Below are 17621 nucleotides of genomic sequence, written 5' to 3' on the forward strand. Positions count from 1 at the left end.
TCGGGTCCGGTTTTTTGCAAGAAAATTAATTCGGGTGTAAGAAATAGCGTAAAAACGAGTGTTTTTCAGCTTATTTTTGTAAAATAAGAAAAACGTACTGACTCGTTGTAAAATTCCAAAATATTTTCACGGATTGCTTAGAACATGTCATATAAGTGTTTTATAAATCTTTTTCGGCTTAACGGATGCTACAATGCTTGTTTTGATATTAACGATTGCGTTTAAGCTTATAGCGTATCGATAAACGAAACCTTTTTCGTTCAAAGAGTTTTAAACGTACTGGGGCCTAAATATCAACATGTTAGCCTCTATAACATATATATGACTCGTATATGACCCCTCAGTATGTATACGGGTCATAATTAGTATCGGTCGGTTGCTCGTTTAAGCACTACGAATTAACCGATTTATCGTTTACTTGTTACGTAATGAATATAGTGTACCTCGTTTTGTTTGCTATCGAACTAAGGCCATATTACTAATATTTTAGCTTGCGTAGATCATATATCACTTATAGATGGCACCCTGGGATATCCGGACCATAACCAGACCCGTTTGGTTATTTGTTTGTTCGTTACGCAATAAGCGGTTAAACGTTTATTCGAGTTTGTAAATACTAAGGTGTACTCGGTTTTGCCACGGATGTCACAGATTTTGTCGCCACTAAAGCTGTTTTTTTGTAGTGTGCGCACACTCCACTGGTACACTAAAAAGCTTCGCATCACTTTCTACCAAGACACTCACACGACGAAAGACAAATTATCAAATTCAGTGTTTCATCAACAAAATAAAGTAATTAAAAAACTTACCAAGAACATAAGACTTTTACTAATAATAAACCATTAATTTACAAACTTTTATACAACTAACTTAGCCTCTAAAGGCTATACTTGGATGAATAGTTAAGCTATTTATCTTATCTCTTTTATAAAATCCAATTTTTGAATGTTTTTAGAGTGATCCCAAGCTCCAAGGGTCATTCACAAACCCAATTTGAGAAAACAAATGTTAAGTGCGAGAAAATTAGATAGTGAATATGGTGGAAGGGGCCCTCTTTTATCGGGCAAATTCATCAAAAGAGCACGGCCGTACCTAGCCAACCACCGTCGTGCTTAGTTAGGCATTGTTTTGCTTGTCCTTGTGTCTGATCACCAGTATGCACCCTGACTGTAGCATTTGTCATTTTCGGATTAACTTGTATTTGTATTGTATCAAAAACTCGACCCGTTTTGATCTTTCGGATTCGTCGTTATTATAAAATATTGGGTTTTATGTTCGTTTATGTTACACAAGTGTCGGATTAAGAAAACATCTTTTTCGGTGCGTTAAAACACCTCTTTATGACTAAAAACAACTTAAAACGAACTTCGGGGGCCTAAATCGTCAATTATCAAAATCCGGAACAACCCCCACAAAGAGCGCCGCGTCGCGCGACCACTTTTTTCTTTGAGGCCACGTGACGCCTAGCCAGACCTGTAGGCCAGCTCGTTTATTCTTGTTATATTGTTCTTTGTTTGACCATTATAAGCATACCCATTTGCATGCAAACCTCAAAAGCAACCTTATTACCAATCCTTTACTCTTTCCCTATTTAAACAAGGCCAACACACTCATTTTTGGTTGCTCTTTCTTTTCCAAACTCTCTCCCAATCTAAGATCCAAGTGTTCATCTTCAACCTCTTATTATTTTGATTACTTAAGGTCAAACTAATGCAAACCTTGTTCTAACTAATTTTTGTTACTTAAAGCTTGATGTTGTAACATATATATAATATTCACGCCTTGTTTCCTTCGGCTTTCACTTCTCTGGTCACGGTCGGTTGAAGTGTTGTGCTACAAGGCAAGGCTACATGGAGGACTATTATAGTCCTTGATATATACTTTAACTTATGCTTTAATTTATGCAAGTTTACTATTGTTGTTTAGTTTCTAATTACTTTTAGTTTCTAAATCATTTTTAATAGTTCAATGGTATTTGGTATGTGGCCACCATTTTCGGTTTCATCCCGAGTCAAGAGCCGAACCAAAACCGAACTTTTAATTAATACTTTACTGTTAACATATTGTATGAAAGATTTGAGTATTTTTTATTTTTAAGTTTGTTTTAATGAGTTCTATGGTATTGGATATGTGGCCACCATTTTTGGTTTCATTCCGAGTCAAGAGCCGAACCAAAACCGAACTCTTGTTTAAATACTTTATATTTAAAATGATCTATTAATATGTTACAAGCAAAATTTATGTATTATAATTTCAAAGTTCATTTTAATAAGTTCTATGGTATTGGGTATGTGGCAACCATCCTCGGTCTTATCTCGAGTCAAGGACCGAACCAAGACCGAACTAAACCGAGTTCACTCGCTTAAGACACACTAGTGTGTTTTGAGCCACCGAATCTCATATTTTCTCTAAAACTAATTTATAAACTAATTTTAAATTGTTTTTTCAAAACACTTGGTATGTTGGATCTAACTTGATCTTATAACAAGTTTGAACCGACAGAACCAAACACTCGCTTAACGGACGTCGAGGTTCTTCTTAATATAACTACACACTTGGTTAAGCTTCTTTTGATTTCATTGAGTTATCTCATAACATTTTGGAATCTCGGCTTTGAGCTTGATCAATTATCAAGACTCGAACCGACAAATCCGGACAGTAGTAAAGTCTCGTTTTGGTATTTATTTAACTTTGCAATATTGCAATATACCCAAATATTTACTTAACAAAGTTTAAGTAAAAACTAATAAATAGAATACCGAGACCCGACTTCGAGTAAACTTACTTTTTAAAAATCATTGCTTTAATTCCTTATGTGTTTACATTTTAGCCTTCAAACTTTAATTATTTATGTTACTTGTCAAGTTATTTAATTTTAAAGCTTTCAAAACCTTTTACTAACTCAAGACCCTTTTAATCTAGCTCTTACCCGTCGAACTTACCCTTCCCCCGTTTTATCGCAAACAATCCTTCAAGTTACTTATTTCATGTGAGTACATTTCATCCCCCGTTTTCCTTTTATACTTTGGGGGTAACATGCATACTTATCCAAAACAAGAACGATTTATAATACTCTATCTTCAAACCACAAACTCTAGGGTGTATGATACTTAGAATACTTGCTCTATTTTGTGTTATACGTTTCATATGCTTTACGTGCACGAGTGTTTATTTTTATGTTGTTGTGGAACGCAATAAGTATGATCATACGCACCCCTGACTACTTAGCCTTGTGCAAGTAGCATAGGGCATCATTATCCGAGTATGTCGGTTGTTACTGATTAGAAAGGATCCTCATTTACATATGTTTTATATACCACGGTTGATGCTTTTATTTATAGTCTCATATACGTTTGCGGATTCCGCTCATATTATATATACTCAAAACTATGAAATTGCTCACCAACATACATGTTGACAAATATTATTTTATGCATTGTTACAGGTTTGATTATTACTTGACTTAGAGTTTGAAGACGCCATTCTATTTGATACCGCTAGGTTATTAGAAGAATGAACAATATTTATTTCTTGTATTTGGTGTTTATTTGTGTGAACGAGATGTGTTACTTTTGTGATTGAATAAAATTAATGAGTTGATTAAATATTGTCACTTTAATAGTATTTTGTGTTCATGGGCAATCCGTTGCACCCTGACATGTTCCGCCGTCTTTGGTCACTAACGTCCTTCACGACAGCTTTGTCCCCGACGGTTGGATAGGCGCCCATGCATGGGGAAGCACAACTGTATGATCCCATAATTACTTATTCTTAATGACAAATGTAATGTGTGAATGATTTAATGTAAAATATCTATAAAAATTTCTCACATATATATATATGAAAGCAATGTGATGCAAATTTGAAATAATGTATAAAAAATAGTTTAATTTCTTCTATATTTTCATAATCAAGTTTCTTAAATCCTTGTCTTAAAGTGTTGTTTTTCCCATTGTACGTTAAATTCTTGTCTTAAAGTGTTGTTTTTACCATTGTTATAATCTATAAAAATAAATGTTACTCGTACTTGTTTTTTTCTTACTCGTACATGTGTGCCCCACATACATGTATATTGGTTTAAAAGAAATTCAACTCACACGTAATGATCGACTCATAGTAATTTGAATATAAGGGATTGAACATGTGTATGTCGAGTGAGAAAGCTCTTAGACTATTTCCATCATCTCTCGCACTTAGACATAGCACTCGTACGTGTTTCTTAACACACTTTTATGTTTAGTGGGAGCTCATCCTTAGAAAAATTTTCATCTACTCATAGTTAGATTATGGGGTGTGGTTAACGGAGGATGGCAAATGATGTGCTGGCTACATGGACAAAAATGATGAGAACAATCTCACTCAACACCACCTCCTCTCCTTCACTTCACTAGTGATGTGATGGGTCTGACAACATTCACGCACATCACGGAGACTCCCTCTTCTTTTTGCGCAATCCCTTTTTTTCATTACTTTTGGTTTTTAAATAATATAAATAAATGGAATGGTGTAGGATAATGGATAATGATGTATAACATAAATTTAATTATGTGGTTGAGTGACAGGGAAAAAACCGACGTTACATTGTGTAAGGCTCCGTTTCCGGTGCCCTACTTGAACGTTGGATTTACTCATAAACACAGTTTTAAATATCATAGTTAATTAAAAACATTCGCGAAATATAAAACTTCAACTGTTTAATACAAAAAATTCAAATTTTGTCTTTAAACATAACATAAAACATCGTACTAAAACATCATGACAATTCTTCTTCAGATGTCAGCCTCTTCAGATCATGTAATGTGTCCTTATTCAAGCGAGCTGCCTCAACCTATTCTTCTGTGTGCATACTAAAAGTCAGCTACGCTGAGTGAGTTCTAGTTAATCAAATAACATACAATACGTTCACATACTTACTCATACGTATCCGAAGATACGTATTACTTACTTAACATGTTTATCTTTCTTTCGTACATACATAAATATATACCGTCTTTCTTTCATTCTTTCTTTGTTACTTTCATATTTAATCTTACTTTACATACTTATACGTTTTAAAGAGCATTACGCCATACTTCCTCGAGTATTATTAGGGTTCGGTTCCCTTTCCGCGTCAGATATTCTTAGGGTCTGGTTCCCTTCTTACTCGAGTATTCTTAGGGTCTGGTTCCCTTCTTACTCGAGTATTATTAGGGTCTGGTTCCCTTCTTACTCGAGTATTATTAGGGTCAGGTTCCCTTCTGACTCGAATATTATTAGGGTCCGGTTACCTTCTTCTGTAACATACCTTTATATATATATATATATATATAGATAAAGGATCCAATACAATAATGGTTTATCCTACAATACGTACGCGACTCGTATACCCGTCGATCTTCAATTTAACGCGATGGCAGTTTTGTAATTTTCGTCAAATCTGATCCACTGCTCCCATCGATTTCGTCCACCTTCATCGTCACCATTCAGCAATCTTCATCGTACAACGATTTCGTCCATTGTCGAAGCCACCATCCACAATCATCATACATCGTCGTCTATTATTTGTTCACAGGTTTGTTAATATTTTGATAAAATTGAAATTGAAATTGATGAACCTAATTCATCAATTAACCTTTAAATTGATCTAATTAATCATCAATTTGAAGATTCGGTCGATTAATTTTTTTAATTTTTAGTGGGTTATGCCTGAACGTTTAAACTTTTTTGCCTGAACGTTTAAAGGTTTAACATTTGAAAAAACACAACATTTAACATTTGTTAGTTTAGAAGTTCTGTTTAGAAGTTCTGAACTTCAGGTGTTTAATTTTTAATGTTAGTTTAGAAGTTCTGTTTAGAAGTTCAGAACTTCTAAACTTTTTTGAACACCCAGAACTTCTTAGAACGTTTAAAGATGTTCATGATTTTTGAACACCCAGAATTTCATTGAAAGTATTAGAACGTTTAAAGATGTTCATTGTTTTTAACACCCAGAACTTATCAGAACGTTTATAGGTCTTCACTTTTGTTTCAGAACGTTTAAACATAACATTTTGAACCCTAATAAGAGCTCAATTGAGTGCTTTATTTCTGCAATCCCATAATCAATTGATGATTCTAAATACTTCTACACATCAATTCGATTGATTAAAATCATCATTTTGGTGTTTATTTTGGTCAGAACGTATAAACTTTGAGTAGAATGTTTAAACGTGAACCCTAATCATAGCTCAATTAAGTGTGTTAATCTGTATTTTCATAATTGATTGATGATTCTAAAGCCTCTTACACATCAATTCGATTGATTAAATCATCAATTTTTGATCAATTTGAAGATTTTTAATGTTCAGTGACGTTCTATTTCAATTTTGGTTTTTGACTTTTGAGATTTCATACTGTAAGCTTTGATTAGAGTTTAGAAATTGGATTAGATTGGGCGACCAGTTCCGAATTTGGATCAGAGTTGATTTGTAATCGACGAATTTTGATCGCGAACTACTGTTGGGTTATTTACGAAATTGCCACCGCACGTTTTTTAATCAAACGTTCTGGAATGTCGCTACCTAATGTATGATAAGCCATTATTGTACGTTAACCCACCCCTATATATATATATATACACACATATGTATATGTATATTTTCGTACATACTCCTAATCTCTTCTATGGCATTCATATATCAATCAAACATCATACGTAAAACAATCACATATCATACACTTACCACTTAAGGTAAGTGTATTAACTAATCACATCGAGTATGCACACAGCCCCGAAAACATAACAAGGAAATGGGGCTAGAAACTCACCTGGGTCCGATTCCTTTCAGAGGTAATGGTAACTCATTTTCTTAACAGGGGCTCATCTAACTGTATAAGAATTACAAGTATCAATTAACTAGCCCTAACTAGATCATACTTCTATGCTTATCTAACCCCTAGCTAACGGGATTCCGGGGGCAGCACCCCTGGCAGCGGGGTCTAGGGGCGGTAGCCCCTAACATGTTTCAAGGGACAGAGCCCTTGGCTAGGGTCAAGCTGCCAGGTCAGATTGGAAAAAATTTATTTTCATTAATAAGTCTTTACTAAAAACCTTATCAGAAAACTGAAGTTCGGTCTTTCTTTCTAGGTCATTTCTGTTTTAAACGTTACCTTTCGTTACTAATTATTTTTATATTCAAAGCTTATATATCATATAAGACCATATCTATCGTTTACGTACGTATACGCCGTATACTTTCGTTTATTTAGAAAATCGCCCGTATAAGTTTTAGGGCTTGTAAGTTATTTCCAACATGTAAGTCGTTCTAGAGCATAAGTCATGCAAATATACATGCATATACGTCCTACATACACATACGGCATCCAAACATACACGACATACATACATATACGGCGTACATACATATACGTTACACATACATATACGATACATATACGACATACATACATACACGACATACATACATACAAGGCATATATACATATACGTTACATACTTATACGCTACTAATACTTATACGGCGTATACACTTATACGCCTTATATATTCTGTTCAGCTTTCTACTTCGCGTTTTTTGGGTTTTTCTTTAATTCTGGCGTCGTCAGCCATCGTTAACCACCATGGTTGGCCGGATTTTGATTGTTTATAACCTAGGTAGCTTCTGGGTGTCCAGATATGAGCTAAGGTAGCCTTTAAGCTCGTTTTTGATTAAACACCCGAAATAAGCTAGATCTACATTCAAATGGCTCATTCGGCATCCTAGGGCTGCGGTGTCGAGTTTTTAAAATGTTGGGTCAGCTGAGATAAATGATTTCTTACCTTCGGTTGGTCTTGGATTGTTGAATAGAAAAAAAGAGTAGAGAGTGTTTGGCTTAAGTGTGTGTTTTTTATGGTGTAGCCTAAGGTGTAGAATGATGGAGATGGAAATTATTTAGGGTTTAATGGGTATTTATACTCCCTAAGCTCATGTACCTTAGGCCCGTCTTCATATTAGTCCATAATTAATTCCATCTATTTTAGCCTGTCAACATATTATTCTTATTATTATTTTTCTACTAACTCAAATTAATCCTTTCAACATAAATAATATATTAAATATTATTCATAGAAATTTCAGAATATTACACATTGATGTGACGAATGATGGAGATTAAGGGAAGTGCACCATACTCTATAGTTTTTGTGAGTCACAGAATTTGAAAAGTCATATCATTATTTTACTCATTTTTGTTGATTAACCACACTTAGATGGGGGGTTTTCACACTTTTAATTCCCATAGTTGAGCATAAAACCCATTTTATCCGGTTCATTGTTCAAAATTCCTAAAGGTTTCAAATTAGGGAAAGTGTAATTTTAAAACCGTAAACCCTTTGATTGGGGTAATGGAATGGATGATGAATGGAATGGAAAAAAAAGAATGGAGTGGATAAATAAATAAAATGGCTCATTACCGTTTATTTTTCATGTTTGGTTAACCTATAGAAACGAAATAAATTATTATTTTATGTTGTTTGTTAGAGAAAATGATAATAATAATAATAATAATAATAATAATAATAATAATAATAATAAAACGTATGAATGAAACAGAATTGATAAAAATACTCATATCTCAATACTAAAAAAATAAAAATAAATAAATAAATGCAATGGTGATAGTGGCGCCAGCAACGGTGATGGTGATGGTGACGATGATGGTGGTGGCCACGGCAGCGATGGTGGTGGTTAGGCAGCGATAGTGATGGTATGTCGGTGACGGTGTTGGTGGCGGCGACGGTGGTGCTCATGTGGTGGAGGTGATGGTGGCGTCGGTCGTGGTCATGTGGCGGCGGTCGTGGTCAGATGGTGTTATCTAGAGAGTAAAGTGGAAGAGGAATTGAGTGAAAAAAAGGAGGGGAGTTGGGAAGGAATGAATTTGATGGATGAGATTCCTTGTGTAATCGTTGATTTAATTCCAATGACTAACTAAACACCCCTAAATTCATTATCTCGAAAAGACTCATTCCATTCCCCCCTCATCCTTGCCTACCAAATTCTACCCAAGGGTCTGTTTAATATGAAGTAATGGAATTGACGACAGAATGGAATGAACGTGGTAATGGAATGTACAAATGAATGGAATGGGTTATTACCATTCCAATGCGTTATTTGGTAGATAGAAAAAAAAAAAGAAACAATAAAATTAAAATGGTAGTGAGTGACGGTCGTGGCATTGGTGGGGACGGTGATGGTGGTTGGCGGTGGGCGACGAGAGATAATGGTGGCTGGGAGGTGGGTGGTGGTGGTGGGGATGGGTGATGACGGTAACGGTGGAGGTGGTGGCAATGGCGGTGGTGGGCAGCGGTGATGGTGGGTGGATCATTCTGCACCAGGGGTAAAACTGGGAATTAAAAAAATAGTAGATTACAATTTAATGTGCAGGTCACAGAAAATTTCGCATAAAATTGTTTCAGGTCAAAAGTTATATTTTAGTCCAAATCGTTGTTACGGGGCCACTTAGATAGAGAGGTAGGGGTAAAGGTACACAAATCGGGTATTAGAAAATCTTGGGTTCGGGTATGATCGGGTATTGAAAAATCGGGTATTGGCGTGGGTTGGGTTCGGGTCCAGATATTGCCTCTAAAAACCAAACCCTATGTATCGGGTTCTGGTCGGGTATAGAACTGGGTATTTGAATACCCTATTTTCGAGTATTGAAAAAACCATATTTTCGGGGTCGAGTTTTTTTTTGTATGAATTGGAATTTTTTAGGGGTTACACTTTTTAGGGGTATTTTTCGGTTATTTTTCAGGTATAGATCAGGTATTTGAAAAACCCGGTTTCGGGTATTGGAAAAACCCGGTTTCGGGTATGGAACAGATATGCATACACCGGGTACAAATCGCGTTCGGTTCGGGTACGGGTTTTGGTACTAAAATGCATACCCTATATGTACCCTACGGGTAAGGTAAGGTCGGGTACGGGTTCAGGTATTAAAAAACCGGGTTTCGGGTTTTTTTTTCGGGTCCGGTTCCGGGTTCGGGATTTTTATGCACCTCTAGGTAGGGGTAGAGGTGCACAAATCGGATTTTTCAGATACCCGGTTCCGGGTATGGAACAGGGTTTGGGTATGATCGGGTACTGGAAATCGGGTATTGGTAATACCCGGGTCGGGATCGGTTTCGGGTCCGGGTATGGTCTCTAAAAACCATACCCTATGCATCGTGTTCGAGTCGGGTATAGAACCGGGTATTCTAAAACCAAGTATTTGAATACCCTATTTTCGGGTATTGAAAAAACGCTATTTTCTGGGTCTTTTCGGGGTATTTTTCGGATATAGATTGGATTTTTTAAGAGGTACATTTTAGGGGTATTTTTCAAATATTTTTAAGGTATTTTTCAGGTACAGAGCGGGTATTTGAGTTACCTGGTCTCGGGGATTCAGGTATTACCGGGTATAAATTGGGTCCGGTTCGGATTCGAGTTTTAGTGCCGAAATGCATACCCTATGCGTACCCTACGGGTATTGTTGGGTACGGGTTTGGGTATTAAAAACCCGAGTATAAGAAAAACCGGTTCCGGGTTCAGGTTTTTTTTTTTTGCACCTCTAGGTAGGGGGTCAGGACAGTGTGTTACAAATCAGAAGGGAAATATTGGTTTCAGGTCAAAGTGGTTTCGAAAGGGCATTTGAGGCATTTTCTAGTTATTATCTAGTCGCAACAGATGCAAATGGGTCAAATGAGATTTTACGAAACAAAGGGAAAAAACACAAACAGCTAACATTCGCTCTCGAAACAGATTTTCCTCCAAATATATATTATGCCAAAAGTTTTACACCCATACACACTTAAGCGGCATGTAAACATATAAATCTAAACTTTTGTTTAAAGATGGTAGAAACATCCTTTTGATTCCTAAGCAACGTCAAATATCCCTACTAGCCAACTACATAACAAATTCATTAAGAAAATCTTTTATCATATCTTACAACAAACTTAGAGTTATGTTACCCGTAGATACGGCCTTTGCTTGAACGCTTGAAATCACCTGCTCACAATAAAAAAATAAAAACTAAAATAAAAATTCAGAAAATTCAAATGATACTTGACTTAAATAGTATAGGAATCATTTACCTTGCAGGTTTTTCTACGCTCTTTTTTTCCTTCCACGAGTCTGCAACACAAATCAATGTTCATTAATATATGATGGTATTAACAACATATTACGCATTTGGGATTAAAAAATAACAAAATTAAATAAAATGCACCTGTTTTGAAGGACCATCGTGATTATATATAGAGATAGGTTCTGACTGATATTAGAAGACAAACGAATCTATATTAGAAGCACTGCATAACCACTATAATTTCTTATTTTTTTATGAAATAGTCCCTGAACTTTATTTTAGTAAGACCCTCAACTTGTAAAAACTATATGAAATAATAATTAAATTAATTGTTGCATATTGAAGTCCTAACGGACTAACTTTTGAAGATTTTCTTTTCAAAATAATGACTTGTTAAGTCTTAAATTTATTAGAATGCTGCATATCACCTTATAAAATTTTGATCAATTTAAAAGTTAACAAGTCACAATATTAAGAGAAATTCACAAACATGTGCAATTTAGACAAGTTTAGGGACTTGGTTTTAAAAAGCTCGAGACGTTTATTTCCCAAAGTTGAGGAACAAATCAAGGGGTTCACGTGCTCGAGGCATTTGGTATAGAAAACAAATACTAATAAATTATTTATATATGGCATTTTAACTTGTTAACTTATAAACATTAATAATAAGATATTTAAACAGATATACACTTAAAAATCTCTATGTACAACTAAACAGCCTTTATATACAATCAAGATAAGCACAATTAACCGACTTTTATTGGTATCTTTTGCAAGTTGAAGGGCTTTTGTTAAATAACAAAATTAAGTTGAAGGACTATTTCGTGAAAAAGAAGAAACTATAATGGATTTTTATGATATTAACCTTAAAATTTTATATTAAGGTTCCAAAACTGAGACAATTACAAACTTACTTCATTATGTTTATTGGAATCCTTATGCATGTCTGCCATCATAGACATCATGGCAGACATCTGAGCTGCCATTTGCGAGCATGTTTCTTCCATTGATGCAAGTTTCTCCTTCATTTCAACAACCTCTGCATTCTTCTCACTAACCATCCTTAAAGCCTGGGCGCGTGTCGGAGTCTCAGACCAGGCACGCGAAGATGTAGCATTTAATCCAAGTAGGCCCACCGAGCCTCTCCTATTCACTCCGATTACACGATTTAACACTTCATCTTCAGGCTTGTTTTTGTTAACCGGTGTTTGTTCCTTGTTAGTTTCTGATTCACGAAGTTGAGACTGCAATGTCATAGAATTTAAATTTTAAACAGTTTCTTAAGGTTTATTTGTATAATATGATAAGCGATAAGGTTCATACAATAACAGCAGCCGTTTCTTCATTCAAAGGCTGACCATTTTTGCGTGTGCGGGTCAATATGAAAAGTTCAGCTTTTGAGGGTTCTTTTCCATCAGGCCTTTTTGCCTTCTGTCAAAGTTAAAAATAACCGTTCATAGATTATTCTGCTGGTTTCTAGTATTATTAGGAAACATTAAGAAATAATTACATGGATAGCCCCTGTTGTACTTCCGTATTGCAAGTTTAGTCCCCAAGTTTCAAGAATTACAACTTCACTTCGATTGTATGCACGAACGTAACACTGCTGGTCCCTGAAATGAAGGGAGATTAACTATTATGTCAGATTTTTTATAAAATGACAAAAACACCCTTTGATACCAACAAACAAAAACGTATTAAGGGATATTTTGATCATCTTTAAAAAAATTTAGCAGAGTAGTTAACCTCCGTCCATTTCAGGGACCAGCAGTGTTACATCCGTGCAAGGGTGTAAAAGTTGTACGTTTTGAAACCTGACTAAAGTTGCAATATGGACATACGACAGGAACGGTCCTTGTAATTAAATCAAATACTAACAAACTAACAAAGTATAATGTACCTCCTCCTCACGTATTCTGGCAAAGCTTTTTTTGCCCGAGGTGTGAATAAACTTTTGTTTTGCACGATTAGCCTTATTTTTGGCACTAATATGCTGCAATATTACAGAAAAATATATAAATATTAATCAAATTCCAATTTCCCAAATAAAAATTCGATTAGAAACAAACCTGCCATTGTTCAGAGCTCCAGTGAGAAACAAGAAACGACCACTGATCGGGAAGAACCCGTTTATCACAGTCAGCAAGTCGCTCCTCATCCGTCTCATGAGTATCATAACGAGTAGATTTAAGAAGTGCCTTGAAATTTCTCCATTTAGTTCCAAGTGACATCAGCACCCAATTTCGACAACATGGGTCAACATCAAACTTTGTCTGTTGTGTAAACAGTATTTATATATCATATATAGAAGAAAATAAATCATGAGCCAAATTATAATTGATTATTTTTCCGATACCAGGACTTTTTGCCACATTTTCTCCTTGTTCTCTTCTGGCACTTTACTCCAAGTAGGAAAAGTAAGGGGAGCCAAATTTCCATCACGGGTCGTCAGGCCCAAAAAGCTGGTTAATAGAGGCGCCTCGGGACCTATAGGCTGGCCCAGATCATTAGTGACGATTTTTATCCGTCCAACTGTGTTAAATACTTTGAGACAACGTGTGGGCCCTCGATGGCGCTTCTTTTGAATATTTGTTGAATCTGCTTTTTAGACAGTCATGGTTTAACCAAGTCAGATATACTGTTTATTTCCCATGTAGTACCAAACATGGTTTTTAAAAAGCGAGACGCAATATACAATCAGAAGCTGATCTCTTTTAAATATCAGCCTTTTTTCATAATTTCTTCATCTTTTGGTAGTTTTTTTCATATAAGCCTCTTACACACCCTGACTTTGACCAAATTTGGCCATCTTTGGCGTGGATGTGCACAAGGTTTAAAAAGGCGGAAACGAGCCTCGAGGCGTTTTCTGTTAGACTCTCGAGGCGTAAGCCTTGAGGCGGACCATATTCAACAAAAAAATAAAAGTATATATATAATCTATAAAAATCACACTTTTAAGATTAAAAAATTAAAAATGTATATATAATCTATATAAATAATGTTACTTATATAAATTTTATGTAAAAGTTTATAAGTTTATGGATCGAATATAAACTAGTGAAGATAAACGGGTTAAATGTTAAGGTACACACACTAATTTTACTCTTTTTATGTAAAAGCTTACAACTTTTAGGGACTAAATGTAAACTTGTGTTAGATAGAAGGTTAAATTTTAAAATACCGATACTTTATTAAAACTAAAAGGCTAAAACGCTTCTTCACACAGCTTCTACTTATTCCTGCAGCCACTCTTTTTAATTTCCGGTAGGTTTCCCGCATGCTTCAGGCGCCAGAATTAGCCGTCGGAAGTCAAGAAGTGCCTTGTAGCTCTATTAATACCATATTCAACAACAAAAGTCCAAAAAATAAAAAAAAAATTGGCATATTTTACAACTTCTAGTGAGGCTTAAGCCTCACCGCCTCGCCTCGACGCCTCACCGCCTCGAACCGCCTCACAAAGGTCGAGGCTTAGGTTTCAGTATACCCTTATGAGGCTAAGCCACTAAGGCGTTTTTCCACCGAGGCTGCCGAGGCGTATACCTCGAGGCGCGCCTCGGAACGCCTTTTTAAACCATGGATGTGCATGAGACCCCTAACGCGCTTTTTATAACCATGGTGGTAAACCGTAAACCCTTAAAAGCCCATTATGGTTAATGAGGAGTACCAGCAGTAGGCTCATCCTGTTCTGGTGAAGACTCTAGTTGACTAGAGCTCGGCTGGGGTGGACCAACTAGCATGTGTACAGGCATGGGATAATCTTCTGCTACTTGGTTTGGCTGAATTTTACCAGCAATAGGAGTAACAGGGCTCGGTTCTGTCGGAAATTGCATGTATTAGTTATAAGATGATAATACAATAATAATATAATTAATAATAAGAGTATCACGTGTTACAAATACCAACAAAAGATGCCGATTGTTCGGTGTCCAATCCTGCTGCTATCCAATGCTTCATGAAGAATGCTTGGACCCGATTCATGAGCTCCAAAATGTAATCACCTTTCTTATTATATTTGATACAATTATACCAAATATATTGTACATCCTTAAACACATCTGCTGCATTCATGTACTTGACACCATTCTCAATATTGTTGAATATGGTACCAAAATCCATTGGTGTATCGATAACATCAAAGTAATCCTGCCATATTCATGATGTATAATCATTGTGTGATTCAAGAAACAAGACTTTCCACATGTTAACAAAAGTAATAAAGTTACAGGTATTTCCAGTGCAACGGGATCGACAGGTCTGTTAAATGGATCAGCTGCATCCAAACGCATGGTCTTTATAATCACCTACGATAAAAAAAAATAGCAACCACAAATGTTAAATGCATAAATTTTACAAAGATTGTCAATGTATATTATAAATATAACGAGTCATACTGATTGGGCAGCATTTAACTCCTGATGGTTGTATTCTATGTTTCGATGTAACGGGCTTTTGTGTCCCTCAAGAGCCATGTCAGCATGCGGTTGCGCCACCTGTCCATGGCTGACTGGGTTGTTATCAACCAGGCTCGTTGACAAGCTAGCTAACCCGCCGTGCTCCTGGGAAATCTCTTTAATAATTGAAACAATCATCTCACGCAATGCGGCCGGGTACTTCTCAATAAGTGACGTGGCAGTTGCATCTGTTCTCTCGTTAGGTAAAGATTTACCGAAGGATGGCCTGCTCATGTTGGTTTCAGGAGCTCCTGCTTCATCGTTCATCACATCATTTTGAAGTTTATCCTTGGCAGTGGTTGTTTCACGTTTAGGCCTCCCAACTGCACGTTTTCGCTTCATTGCTGTATTTCTAGTGATTCTGAATAAGCCAAAAGTTCCATGAGCTCATGTTAGTCCATTTTTTCCCTCTTCAAATAATAATATGCAACAAGAAAGGCTAAATGCTATCAAAAGAATGATAAACATATACATAACTTGATTAACAGAAATAACAGCTATGTGTTAAAAAAAAACTAATTTGTCTCAAAACCATACTAAGCTGATAATGTATACCTTGCAAAGTAAATTATCATTACTCTATACCAATCAAACGATTGCAATGAACACAAACAAGCACATGGACTATAAGACAGACAGACAGACAGCCTGTATCTAACACATAGTTGTTCAAAAGATTTGCAGACATCATATACACATTATCAAATTAGCAAAGTTACTCAAGTGAACAAATAGACATCAAATTCCATGATATTTGAAGCTAATGAAGCACCTGAGTAGGGTTGTCACTTTTAATCAAAACCTGACCCAAAACAAACTAATTCAACCACCGAAGTAACGGGTTGGTTCTCGGGGCTGATTTCTGGGTTTCGGGTCAACACAGAAAACTCAACACGTTCCACAAATTCCCATTCCACCTGTTATGGTTGACTGACGGTTTATTGTTCATATACGTTTTCGATTTATGGATAGTAGCAACTGTAATAAATATGTTGCTTTAATTTTAGAATTGTAGCTTTTTACTTAAAATAAAAAAAATTGTTACGTATTCGAAACCTGAAAAAACATGCGATTTGGGTTTGGCTTCAGTCTACATGATGAAAAAACCCGAAATCATCATCAGATACAGTGTTAAAATTTGTTGGAAATTAAGCAACGAAAAGTGGTAAAAATGATATACCTGTGCTAGGGTTTTCTCGGCGACTTGGGGAAGGTGTCAAAAATAATGGATACAGTGTTAAAATTTGTTGGAAATTAAGCAACGAAAAGTGGTAAAAATGATATACCTGTGCTAGGGTTTTCTCGGCGACTTGGGGAAGGTGTCAAAAATAATGGATTACTTTTGGCTACAGGCCGTCTGTTTAAGTTGTACACCTTTGCTGACGCCTCTTAATAATCCCACGTATTATATCTACTATTATAATAAAACAGGGTTTTTTAACACCTGTCATCATACATAAGCCCAATGTTTTAAAAACCAGTATTTTACTTGTACTGGATTAGACAAAAAAAATGGTATAACCGGTTGAACCGGGTTATACCGGGAGGTTCAACCGGTTGAATAGTTTACCTTATAGTTTCCTATAAATGTAACTTCAATAAAAAAATAACCAAAAACTAAATGATTCCTATAGCAAAAAATAATCTTAAAGTTAATCCATATTAAAAAAATAACGCAAAAGTACTCAATTTTAAAAAAGTAATTATAAAGTTTGCACGTTTGAATGTTAAATGTTGGATTAAAAGTAATTTTGAAAAAATATGGGCCGTAAATATAAAAAATTTCTCGGGCTTAAAACCGGTTTGCCGGTAAAAACCGGTATTTTAGACAAAAACCGCCGGTATGATGTTCTAGCAAACCGGTCAAAAATACCGGACTCAAAATCTGGTTTGACCGGTTCAACCGGCCGGTTTGAACCGGTTTTTAATATCACATACCACCACATGTGCTTCCCGATCACCAAATACTCTGACGATGCTTCAATCATTTCTGAGCTGGAAACAAACTTTGAACCCAATCAGGTAACATCACATTTTATTTCTGAATTCTCAAACATAACTTTGTTAACATCACATTTTGTAATG

The 17621-nt window shown here is 35.8% G+C and overlaps 1 protein-coding gene across 1 annotated transcript; it reads right to left on the bottom strand.

Annotated features, from left to right (window-relative positions):
- Positions 1 to 10717: 10717 nt before the first annotated feature.
- LOC143637154 (uncharacterized) lies at positions 10718 to 16763 on the bottom strand. Its single transcript, XM_077104606.1, has 12 exons — positions 16717 to 16763; positions 15477 to 15897; positions 15309 to 15386; positions 14985 to 15228; positions 14750 to 14899; positions 13442 to 13683; positions 13155 to 13358; positions 12986 to 13078; positions 12409 to 12516; positions 12000 to 12329; positions 11227 to 11271; positions 10718 to 11132 (listed from the first exon to the last, which is right to left on the bottom strand). The coding sequence occupies exons 2-12, from the start codon at positions 15876 to 15878 to the stop codon at positions 11106 to 11108; spliced, it is 1923 nt and encodes a 640-aa protein (XP_076960721.1). The 5' UTR covers positions 15879 to 15897; positions 16717 to 16763; the 3' UTR covers positions 10718 to 11105.
- Between the last annotated feature and the right edge of the window lie 858 nt (positions 16764 to 17621).

The sequence above is a fragment of the Bidens hawaiensis genome, unplaced genomic scaffold, assembly GCF_021521415.1.
Source record: "Bidens hawaiensis isolate Kalapana, Puna unplaced genomic scaffold, B.hawaiensis_p1.1 tig00000602_1, whole genome shotgun sequence".
Lineage (NCBI taxonomy): Eukaryota > Viridiplantae > Streptophyta > Magnoliopsida > Asterales > Asteraceae > Bidens > Bidens hawaiensis.

Excerpts from the sequence above, each read along its gene's own strand:
- LOC143637154 (XM_077104606.1), bottom strand. The coding sequence starts at position 15,878 with ATGAAGCGAAAACGTGCAGTTGGGAGGCCTAAACGTGAAACAACCACT. Across the intron at positions 14,900-14,984 it reads ACAATCGGCATCTTTTGTTG|AACCGAGCCCTGTTACTCCT; the intron begins GTATTTGTAACA and ends AATTTCCGACAG. Across the intron at positions 12,517-12,985 it reads CCAGAATACGTGAGGAGGAG|AAGGCAAAAAGGCCTGATGG; the intron begins GTACATTATACT and ends TAACTTTGACAG.